Consider the following 12,904-nt stretch of genomic DNA (forward strand, 5'->3'; position numbering starts at 1 on the left):
ATCTTACATCCCATCATTAAAAAATAAAACCAACATAATGAGGAATATCTGTTGCATGGTGTCAAACAAATGCTAATGTGATGTGACAATTAATTCCAAAGAACTATCATAAAGGTATATGAAGTTCATTCAAAGTCAAAAGTCTGGTTGGTTGCTATGAAGAGGCTTGCTACAATTTCAGGATTTTTTAAGAGGCCTATAAGAATGTAGATATTCAAATGAGTGTTATTCTAATTATAAAATAAATGTTCTACTTGAAATTCCTTTTTGAGATATGCCTGCAGTCAGATTCCTTATGTGTACCAAAATTGAGCTTATAGCCTTCCGATTCCACTTACTATTTGTTAGTAAATGTCAGATAAATTCATTCATTTTGAGAGAATTCACAAACTTATGATCGTGAAATAATTTTATTCTAGCTCATTTCCATTTTTTCTTAGTAATATTTTTCCAAAGGCTCAAAATATATGACATATTATATTCTATATGGCCCCTCTGTCATCTGTCAAATGGGAATATGTGACTTCTCTACTTCCTAATACTGTTGTGGGGGAGTAAGTGGTGTTTATAAATTTTATCAAAACATAGTGTCTTACAGAATAGTAGGTAGTCTCACTACCTAATTACTATTATTATCAAAAGACTATTTAAATGATTTAGTAGTTACAAACAACCTGCCTCAAATGTTCTAAAAACATACTTTAAATACCTACCATAAAGATAATTTAGAGCTTTTGCCAGTCACAGAGGAAAATTTTTTCTCCTTGTGATTCACAAGTCATATCCAGTTTCTTGCATCCTGTAGGAACTCACTAAGTTTTTTTTTTACTAATTTTTTCAGAATACTGAAGAAATATACCAAGCTATTGACGACTACAATAATTATATACACAAGCACACGCTTTTTTCTCCATTCTGAGTGCTCATTTTCCATACTTACCTTGCCACTAAGGACTTCTTCCACTCGCTCTTGTGGTGTCTGTCCAGCTTTCTGCCTCACCAAAACATATACTGAATTCACCTTAGGACAAGACCTCAGCAACTTTTCCAGAAGCACCTTCCCTAGAAAACCGGTAGCTCCTGTGAGGAGGACATTCTTGCCTTCATAGTATTCTGGGATTGAAACCATTTTGATCCTAAGAAAAACACGGCAAATAAGCATTAGTTTAAGGATTCACCATCATCCTTACATACTAAAAATCTCTTGGTATTCAAATAAGTATTTTAAAAAGCAGGCAAAAGTCAAAATAGAACATTAACAAGAGAGGACTCTAACCTCAAGTTCATTATAGTAAAGTGGAAAGAAGAATGAGAACTATAGCTTATTTTTAACCCTGTGTTTTTCCCTTGGATCACCTCAGACAAGTCACTCACCTTCTCTGGACCTGAGTTTCTTTGGTACAATTTGTACTAAAGGATGTCTAAAAATTCCTTCTAGCAATAAGAACGCAAATCTTCATTCAACCTCAGTTATACCCTAAACACAAATGAATGGTGTTTCTCTGACTCCAAAGGGATTTATAACACCAAATACAGGTCAGCAGCAAGACTCAACTACCTAGCTTGTGTAACACTGGAGGTGTCATATTCGCCTATCAACACCAATTGAAACAAGAAGAGGTAACACCAAGCCCTTTCTACTACGTGTCTCTTAGTGACAGTATATCCAAAAGGTGCTTAAATCTCCCCTTTTAAAAAGTTAGAGTAAGAAATACATGAGCTGACTTATCCTCTCTACCCAAATTCCTCTGAAACAGCAGAAAAGATATATTAAGAAAACAACCATAATGAAAGGAAAAATAAAAACAAGGTGCAGAAGAATTCATGTATTATGTCACTACAAAAAGCTCTAACACATTCAAAACAATGCTCTGTATTGTTTAGAAATGCATACAGATGGAAAAATATTAATAGATGCATGAGAGGGAGTGCAATACAACCAAAGAGAGAATAAGGAGCTTGAATTTTATTTATGTCTTATTTAAGCTGGGGAGTAGATACATGTGATTTATGTCCAAATTTTTCATAATAAAAAAAATATGTTCATAACAACCTGGAAAAAATAGCTCCATTAAACCAAGTCAAACAAAAAGGAAGAAAGAAAAGAAACAGAAGAATTTCTAGAAGAAACATATAAGACTGAATTGGTAGAATAGCCATACCAGAAGAAACAGCAACCCAAGCAAAACAAGGACAGGAAAGGACTATAATGAGGCAAGAGCTCTTTTTACCAATCCCCTAAATGGAACCTGGGAGAAAACATCAAGGTCAGGATCCAGAAGCTGAACTAAAGCATAAGGAAATCAAGATAATTAAACGATTGCTCACAGAACAGCAGAGCTACTCATGACAGTCTTACTTTCTGCATAAACGTTGGCTCCCAGGCTTAGTATCTAGATCTGATTGAGAAGAGCATCCAGCATGGGTACTAGGGACAAAAGAGAACTGGAATTGAGCCTAATGGTTGCTCCAAACATCCACAAACGAAGGTGGGGGAGGCAGTGGATCAGGAGAGAGCAAACAAAAACAAACAAAAGAAAAAAGCATTTATAGTGCTCAGAATACATTTTAGGTCCTCAGCATCTGCTGCTGGCCTTAATGCAAGCTTGTCCAACCCATGGCCCAGGATGGCTTTGAATGCAGCCTAACACAAATTCATGAACTTTCTTAAAACATCATTAGTTTTTTTGTGATTTTTTTTTTTTTTTTTTTTTTTTTTAGCTCATTAGCTGTCGTTAGTGTCAGTGTATTTTATGTGTGGCCCAAGACAATTCTTTTTCCAATGTGGCCCAGGGAAGCCAAAAGCTTGGATATCCCCACCTTAAAGGAAACTCATGCAGAGTTCTCAATCATACCATCTGTGGAAAAGTTCTTTTGAGAAAACAGACCTCAAAAAACTAGACGAAGCCAGTATCAGCTACCAAAACCAACCACCCTATTCCATTATAAATACAAATAGATAACCACAGATCACCAGATATTTGAAAAATACCTACAAAATAAAGAAAGACCAAAATGAAAAGCAATAGAACTACAAAGGAAACTAAGGTAAGGAAAAATTTTAAGAAAACTTAAATTCTTATATTCTCTAAGTTGTTCACAAGACTGCTGCATCCATAATATAATTACTAAAAAAGGAAACAAATAATATGAAAGCATTTAGAAATTGGAAATTCAGGTGTAAGTACAAAATCCAATAAATAAGTAGACTATTAAAATTAATAGCCCCCAAGTGAATTTAATGTCACCTGATTACAAGGTTTATATGGAGAAAAAATGTATTTCTATGTACCAACAACAAATAGTGAAAAATTTTAAACTCAAAATTATACCACTTAAAACACTATAAAACACCAAAATTACCAAAAAAAAAAAAAAAAGTGTTGGTGAAGACATACAAAAATCAGAACAATCATACACTGTTGGTGGGACTGTAAAATGGCTCAGCTGCTGTGGAAAAACGTTTGGCAGTTCCTTAAAAAGTTAAACAGAATTATCATATGACCCAGCAATTCCACTCCTAGGTAAACATACCAAAAAACTGAAAACAGGTTCTCAAACAAGTTGACACAGGTTTGTAAGGTTAAGTATCCCCTATCCAAAATGCTTTGGACCAGAAGCATTTCATCGTTCAGATTTTTTTCAAATTTGGAATATTTGCATTACGCTTACTGGTTGAACATCCCCAATCTGAACATCTGAAATCTGGAAGCATTTCCTTTGAGCATCATGTTGGTGCTTAAAAGTTTTTCCTTCTGGAGAAAGTCTCACTCTGTCACCCAGGCTGGAGTGCAGTGACGCGATCTCGGCTCACTGCATCCTTTACCTCCTGGGTTCAAGTAAGTCTCCTGCCTCAGCCTTCAAGTAGCTGGGACTACAGGTGCCCGCCACCATGCCCAGCTAATTTTTGTATTTTTAGTAGAGATGGGGTTTCTCCATGTTGGCCAGGCTGGTCTTGAACTCCTGACCTCAAGTGACCCACCCACTTTGGCCTCCCAAAGTGCTAGGATTACTGGCATGAGCCACCACACCCAGCCAAAAGTTTTGAATTTTGGAGCATTCTGAATTTCAGATTTTTTGGATTAGGGATACTCAATCTATAGCAGCACTGCTCACGACAGCCAAATGGCACAAACAGCCCACATGTCAATCAGCAAATGAATAAACAAATTGTGGTTTATATATACAATGGAATACTACTGAGCCATAAAAAAGAACAAAGTTCTGATACTTACTACAACATGGATGAACCTCAGAAACATATCAAGTGAAAGAAGTGAGGCACAAAAGGTCACATACTGTATGATTCCTTTCATATGAAATATCCAAAACAGATACATATACAGAGACAGAATGCAAATTGGTAGTCGCCTGTGCCTGTGGCACAGGGGAATAGTGAGTATACAGAAACTGCTTAAGGAGTTTTACTTCGGAATGATGAAATGTTTTGGAACTAGATAGAGGTGGCAGTTGCACAACACTGAATGTACTAAATGCCACTGAATTGCTCACTTTAATGGTGCTATGATTTGAATGTGTCTCCTCCAAAACTCAGGTTTTGCCAATGTGATACTATTAAGAGGAGGGTTCTTTAAGAGGAGATAAGGGCAGGAGGACTCCTTCCTCATCAATGGGATTAAGGGCCTCATAAAAGTGGCTTCACTCAACATTGTGCTAGTTTGCTCTCTTGCTTTTCTTTCTGCCTTCTACCAGGTGAGGACACAACATTCTCTCCCCCTGGAGGGTTCAACAACAATGTGCCATCTTAGAAGCAGGGAGCAGCTCTCACCAGACAACCGAAACAATCAGTACATTTTGATCTTGAACTTCCCAGCCTCCCAAATGGTGAGAAATAAATTTCTGTTCTTGATAGATTACCCAGCCTAAGATATTTTGTTATAGCAGCACAAAACAGACAGACACAAATGGTTATTTTATATTATGTGAATCTCATCTCAACAAATTATTTTTTAAAAAACCATCAAGAATTGGAAAAGGATAGAAAAGATATATAAGACCTCTATTCTAAAACCTACTAAATACTGACAGAAATTAAACAACACCTAAATAAGTGGAGACATATACTATATTCCTAGATTGGAAGACTGAAGATGTCAATTTACCATCCTTAGAGTCAATATAATCCCAATCAAAATCTACGCTGTTTTTTTAATATGGAAACTGAGATTTTAAAATGTTTATGGAAATACAAAGGAAATACAAAGGGCCAAGATTAGCCAAGACAAACATAAATAACAAAGATGGAGAACTTACATTACCATATATTGAGATGTATTATAAAGCTACAGGAATGTGGTATTGGGACAAGAAGAGAATGGTGCAAAGTCCATATAGAAAAAATGAAATTTTGAACTCTATCTCACACTATACACAGAAATTCAGATAAACTGGAGATCTAAATGTGAAAGGTAAAACAATTATGTTTCTACAAGATTACAGAGGAGGACCATTTCCATGACTTTCATGCAGTCATTTCTTAAATAGAACATAAAAAGGAAAATATTGCTAAACTGGACAAAACTAAAATTAAGCTTATCCCAAGACATTAACAATAAAGAGAAAAGGCAAACCAGAGTAAAAGATATTTGTAATATATATATAATGAAAACATTAATATCTAGAATACATAAATATGTAAATTCCAAATCAATAAGAGAGAAACCAATAGAAAAATGAGAAGGGCTTGAACAAACAAGAAAGTATACAAATGGGCATTACAAAAGAGGATTGGGCCAGGCGCGGTGATTCACACCTGAATTCCAGCACTTTGGGAGGCTGAGGTGGGCGGATTACCTGAGGTCAGGAGCCTGGCCAACATGGTGAAACCCCGTCTCTACTAAAAATATAAAAATTAGTCGGGCGTGGTGGCACATGCCTTTAATCCCAGCTACTTGGGAGGCTGAAGCAGGAGAATTGCTTGAGCCTGGGAGACGGAGGTTGCAGTGAGCCAAGATCGTGCCACTGCACTCCAGCCTGGCCGACAGAGCAAGACTCTGCCTCAAAAAAAAAAAAAAAAAAAAAAAAAAAAAGATCGAAATGACAGCACATGAAAAGGGGGTCAATTTCATTAGTTATCAAGTTACAACCCCTATGTGATCTCACTACACTGACCCTCAGAAGAAGGATGCACAATAACCGGAACTCTCATCTTACTGCTGGAGGAAGTACAGGTTGATATGATACTTAGGAAAGATGGTACTACCTGCTAAAGCTGAACATTCACATATGTTATTCCACTCTTAATTATATACCCAATAGAAATGAGTACATATGTTCATCAAAAGAACAAGCAAGTATGGTTATAACAGCACCATTTTTGTTGGCCCAAAATAAAACCCAAGTGTTCATCAACAATATAACATATATAGTGTGGTATATGCATATGATGAAATATTTAAAAACAATAAAAATGAAGGAACGATTGCTAAAACACAATGTGGAGGGATCTCACAAAGGGAGCATTGAGCTAGTAAGGCCAGGTAAAAAAGTGTGTACTACTATATGATACCATTTATATAAAGTTCAAACTAGGCAAAACTTCTCTATGGCCAAAAGTCTTGCAGGGAAGGAGAGGGAGTGACCAGAAGGTAACATGAAGGAGACTTCTGGGATACTGGCGATGTTCTATTTCTTGATCTGGGAGGCTCATTTTTTAAAAATTCATCAAGCTGTCCACTTACAATATATGGACTTTCTGAATTTATTATATTTCCATAAAACATTTACTTTGAAAAATAAAAACAAACAGGGTGATCATATGTCCTAGTTTGCCTGGAACAAGCCTGGTCTATACACGCTGCTCCCACTTAATTTTGATTAATTTCTCAGAACTGTCTCAGTTTGCACAATAAATTATATGGTTACCTTCATTATAATCTACTTCAGGTTTGAGACTATTTCAAGATTTCAGTGACAAAAAGCCTAATTAAAACTACAGAGCATTGAAGTTCAAATGAATGGTCCCAGCTACTCTGAAGGCTGAGGCAGAGGGATCACTTGAGCCCAGGAGTTCAAGGTCAGCCTGGGCAACACAGAAGACCCCATCTCTTAAAAAAAATAAATAAATAAAACGGTTTGATGTCAATAACCTCATATGGGAGATATGAAGAATAATTCTGCATCAATATACTTCCTAACAAGTAGGTATTAATGACAATTACATACTCAATATATATTAAATAGTATACTGAGAACATACCTAGAACAGCTAATTCTTTGAGCTTTATTTTTTTCTTATGCAAAAATGTATTCAACAAATATTTATTAAGGACCTACTAGGTACCAGGCACCAGAAAGTTTTCCATAGGTGTACATATGCATGTAAGACAGGGAAAGATATTAAGCAGTTTTCCCTCTAACAATTGAAAAATTAGAGCCTGTGATTAGTTCAACCCTAAAAAAAACCCAGAATGATGTATTTCCTTCAGTTATCAACACATCTGCCCTACCAAAGCCTAAACAGCTAATCTGTCACCACCAAATAGCAGAAAATTTTTACCAAACTTAATTCTCCTCAAGCCTAACAGAATAAAGATTGCTTGCTAAGAGAGTTGTAGAATGAAGCGGCTTCTTTCAAAGCTATTAACAAGTGATTTTATACTACTATAATGACTTACACAGTTTTCCTCCTAGGGAAAAAAAAACAATTCCCACAACTTAGCATAATGCCACCAAAAATTTTAGAAGCACTAAAATTTTTTTTTTTTTTTGCTGCCAACAAGAGACTCATTTTATTTTATTTTTTTATTGTGCATTTTGATATTTATTTTCAAAATTTTTTTTAATTTTATTATTATTGTACTTCAAGTTTTAGGGTACATGTGAACAACGTGCAGGTTTGTTACATATGTATACATGTGCCATGTTGGTGTGCTGCACCCATTAATTCATCATTTAGCATTAGGTATATCTCCTAATGCTATCCCTCTCCCCTTCCCCCACCCCACAACAGTCCCCGGTGTGTGATGTTCCCCTTCCTGTGTCCATGTGTTCTCACTGTTCAATTCCCACCTATGAGTGAGAACATGGGGTGTTCGGTTTTTTGCCCTTGAGATAGTTTGCTGAGAATGATGGTTTCCAGCTTCATCCATGTCCCTACAAAGGACATGAACTCATCATTTTTTATGGCTGCATAGTATTCCATGGTGTATATGACAAGCACTAAATATTTTTAAACTCTGCCTCTGGCTCAAAGGAAAGCCGCACTAATTTGAAAGAAATGTATTCTTGGCTTCCCCATCCAACCAATACACTTCACCCTACAAACTTATCGGCAAAGCCAATAAAAATGAGAGTTCTTTTAAGGGAAGTTCAGACTTGTCCTATCTTCCACAGTCCTGCCAGAGTGGCCAGAAGCAACTAGAAAAGCAAAAGCCATGAAAGGAATGCTGACAATGCTTCCAGAGCATGCTGTTCAGATTCCTGCTACACAGCAAGATATCTACAAGCGCCTATCATCTGTTGAGAAGTAGCTGCACCACTGCAATATGAGAAAAGCTGCAGCATTAGCATTCCCACACACTTGGGGAAGGGGACGACAGGACTGTGAAAGGTGATTTACATTTATTTTCACTGTTCTTGAGCTGCTTTAGGAAATATCACCTAGCAGTCGTAGGTGATATTTTGTTCAAAACACACCTTATCTTCTGACTCAAGTTAAAAAAGCAGAAATCTTTCTGAAGATCAGCAAAATGCTGAGTACCATATATCACCATTATTTTCAAGGAATTCACTTAGGCTTACTTTAAAAGTGGGTTTTCCCAGTGGCTGTAAAAAAATATTATCACATATTTGCATTTATAAGTGCATTAAGAGAAACATACTACAAAGCTACTTGAGATATATTTACTTGCTAGGAGTTCAAGTCCAAACTCTGCCATTTAGCAGCTATGAGATCCTAAGATGAAGCTACTACTCTGAACCTGTTTCCTCATTTGCAAAAGAACACGCGGGTCTCATGGGCCAAAAGAGCCTGAAATGGCCACAAATGGAGAATCACAGAGAACTTCTAAGGTAACACCCCACTGAGTATAAATCTGCACTTTCGTAACACGATTGTATTCTGTTAATAAATGCCCTAAGATTAATGGAAAGCTAATCATGTTGTTTCATTAATTTTAGAAACTTCTGGGTAAAGACAAGATCCTCTCATTTTCAACTTTTTAAAAGAGTTTTTTTAAATAGATAAAGCAATTAAAAGGAGAGATTGCAGTATTCCAATAATCAGAAAAGTGTAAAGCTGGTCTGAAGATAGTGAGTTATCACAACTGATTGTTCACAGTTATAGACTGAACTCTTTGTTCTACTTGCTCCCTTCTTCTCACTATTGCACTTGACTAGTCATTTTTTAAAAAGCACAAAAAATTACCATTTTTTAAAAAAAGGCAACTTTTTGGTGCCAAGAAATGAGAATTCCTTTTTCTGTATTAGAATTTAAAACAACTCAAATTAATTAAAACTTTTAACATAATATTGGCTGATTATTTCAGATACTTGCTAAGCAGTAAGACAAATATGAACAAATACATAAGAAGTGGGGTATGCGGAAAGGAAATGAGAGGAAATTCCATGGGCCAGCCAGGTAGAATAACAATGAAGTTTTAAAGAAGACTCACCAGTGATGAGAAAAATACATAGTTAAGAGAAGAAAGGGAAAGAAAAATTTATTTAGCACAAACTGTCTCTCTCTCATGCCTTCAGATACTATTTTCCAAAAGTCTCCTTAATAACTTTTCTTGCCTAAGGTCCCTCAGCACGTCTGTATGGGTAGGGTGAAATTGGAACCAAATCTTCTAACTAAATCCCACTTTCAGAGAAGGCACATAAAGTTTCTACTTGTCCTTCAGTGAGGTCAAGGCATCACATCATGAATGAGAATTGAGTGCACAGCACTAGAAGAGAAGTTCAGAGAAAGTGAAAGGGTTAAAATAGATCGTCTGGAAGGTCCTACCCAGTTCTAAAGTTGTATGACTCACGACAGGAGGAAACAACAGCAGTCTTCACTACAAGGCCTCAGCTTTTACTAACTGCATACAATGGACAAAAATCTGCTCCACAGAAAATTTTAACGTATGAAATAAGACAAACTCTTCTTGAGAATCCTTAAAAATTCCACATCATTGCATTAAAAGTTGATGGGCCAAACTAGCAACTCAGTATAGAAATTTTACTGTTAAGAAATTCAGGCTCTCTCTTCCTTTCTCCACCATCATTGTGTGTGCTGGACTTGGCTTCTCACCATGTCTTCTCACAAGAGTTTCCGGATTAAGCGTTTCCTGGCCAAGAAACAAAAGCAAAAAACTGTCCTATTCCCAGTGGATTTAGATGAAAACTGGTAATAAAATCAGGTACAACTCCAAAAGGAGACACTGAAGAAGAACCAGACTGGGTCTATAAAGAATTGCACATGAGATGGCACACATAGTTATGCTATGTCAAGGTCACGACCATGTTACCATATCAAGCTGAAAATGTCACCACTATCTGGACAGTTGGACACGTCTTATTGGGAATATACTTTTTCTCTCTGTATGTGCTATGAAGGTGCCAGTTGGCTGGGTTCAATAATAAATATGTGAGACCTTGCATTTCAAAAAAAAAAAAAAAAAATCAGGTAGTTAAAATCTAAAGGCAATTAGACTTTACCAGGATTTCCCTGAGGGCCATTTCCAGAGGCAGCCAAAACGAGAGGGAGAAAAGACAAGTGGTCTATTGTCAACCTTAGAACACTACTCAGAAGACCATCTTCTAGGTGGATTTAATTATTGACACTATCAATTTGAATAAAAAGACATCATTTTCAGTTAAGATGCACATATCAAAGATCAGTGGCTTTATTTCCAACCCCACCCTACCTGACCCACAGAGAGATCTTACCTAGATAGAATCTTTTATTGAAATATTAGAAACAAAAATCCCCCAAGGCAGTAGAGTTAATAAGGTAAGGTAGAAAACAAGAAGATTTGGGGTCTTGCTTAAGACTAATAATACATTCAAACATGTTTCTACAAATACCTATACCAAGGTAATCCTATGGATCACTTCAGTTTGAAAATATACATTGTAACTGTCACCATGTTCACAAAGCAATAAAATACACAGACTAGTGAGCTATTAGGAAACTAAATGTTTAGTGAAAACATTTTCAATACTGAATGAAATGAGGCCCAGCTTATAAACTGCTCCTTCCTAAATAAGGTAGGCCCTTTATAGAAACAAGCCTTTCAGATAACCCGGTGCCAAGACACAGTAGAAATCCCTGGGACTCCGAGTCTAGCAGGTTTAGGTTAGAATCTAAACTCACCTGTTTACCTTGCTGTTGAGCTTGCTTACCTGTTTGGGTCTGCAGTTTCTTTAATACAGATAAAACACCCAACCCACCCAACTCCACTTTATAGCATTTTTGTGAAGATAAACACAAAAGACTGGGCACACAATTACATTTCCTTATGCATCTTCCCTTTACTTCTAAGGTAATGATTCTCAGTATGGTCCTTCAGCTGTCAGTCTGATCTGTAATATTTCAGAAATAGTCTAAAAATTTTTAATGTGATGCTCAACCTATATTTTCCTTCTTTTACTAATCTTTATTACTTAAATTCATTCCATTTCTTTATTAGATGGAAAATGTATTAAAAACATTAGATGGTTACTTATGTATGAAACAAATAATTAACAGGACACTAACAGGATGGATTTCCTGAATGGAATGTGAAAAATTATTTTCCCTCTCGAGATAATGTTGATCTTGGAAATGGATGTACCTTCTTCCATCTCCTGCGAGATTCACCTCATTCACAATGTTCACCATGTTCACAAAGCAATAAAGTACATAGAATATACAAATATAGTACAATACCCAATACAGTACTGCAGTCAAGTCTAGACTGGCTCTACTTGTATGCATCTTTCTGTATCATCATTTATTGTACAAACCCAGTAACTCACAACAGGTATATTTGTAAGGACTCTTAGTTCCATGTTTTAGCTGCTACACATTTATTTAGGGAAACTAAGTACTGCAATGGAAAGTCTCAAACTGAATATCTAACCATTAAATCCAGCTACCTAAAAATTTCTACCACCTATAGCTATACCTGGAAGCCCGGCCCATTTATGTGTTTTTTCTATTAAAATTGGCTCTTCTATGCCTTCTGCAAGTAAACAAATTCAAGTCAAAACCTACCAATGAAGCTAAGCACAGTTGTTCACGCCTGTGATCCCAGCACTTTGGGAGCCCAGGCAGGAGGATCACTTGAGGCCAGGAGTTCGAGACCAGCCTGGGCAACATCACTAGACCCCATCTCTATGAAAAATTGTTTAAAAAAAACAAAACACTTACCAATGGAGATAGGGTTTTCAGCAAATGGACAAATAACAAAATATTAGTATTTCATCTATGTTTTTATTTTTTTACTCCCAATCAGGTGCAATTCCTGTGTTTAACACACCCATATCCAATGCTGCTTTGTCTTTTTTTTTTTTTTTTGAGACGGAGTCTTGTTCTGTCGGCCAGGCTGGAGGGCAGTGGCGTGATCTCGGCTCACTGCAACCTCCACCTCCCAGGTTCAAGCAATTCTCCTGCCTCAACCACCCAAGTAGCTGGGATTACAGGCACCCACCACCATGTCCAGCTAATTTTTGTATTTTTAGTAGAGACGGGGTTTCACCGTGTTGGCCAGGCTGGTCTCGAACTCCTGACCTCAAAAAATCCACCTGCCTTAGCCTCCCAAAGTGCTGGGATTACAGGCGTGAGCCACCACTCCTGGCTGTCATTATTTAATTAATTCTGCTTATCTCATTATCTTATCCCTTTCAGATGGAAGACCACATGGAAGGAGTACTGAAAGAAATTCAAGCAGCAGATAGAAAGTTACGTTAAATA

The 12,904-nt window shown here is 36.7% G+C and overlaps 1 protein-coding gene across 2 annotated transcripts in view; it reads right to left on the reverse strand.

Annotated features, from left to right (window-relative positions):
• Positions 1-12,904, reverse strand: part of FAR1 (fatty acyl-CoA reductase 1) — a 63,540-nt gene that overhangs the window by 36,096 nt on the left and 14,540 nt on the right. For both annotated transcript variants that reach the window (XM_054438042.2, XM_054438041.2), the window contains exon 2: positions 941-1,136. In XM_054438042.2, the coding sequence (XP_054294017.1) occupies positions 941-1,129 (189 nt within the window). In that variant the 5' untranslated portion in view covers positions 1,130-1,136. The remainder of the gene's footprint in view (positions 1-940; positions 1,137-12,904) is intronic.

Source organism: Pongo pygmaeus, chromosome 9 (genome assembly GCF_028885625.2).
Source record: "Pongo pygmaeus isolate AG05252 chromosome 9, NHGRI_mPonPyg2-v2.0_pri, whole genome shotgun sequence".
NCBI lineage: Eukaryota > Metazoa > Chordata > Mammalia > Primates > Hominidae > Pongo > Pongo pygmaeus.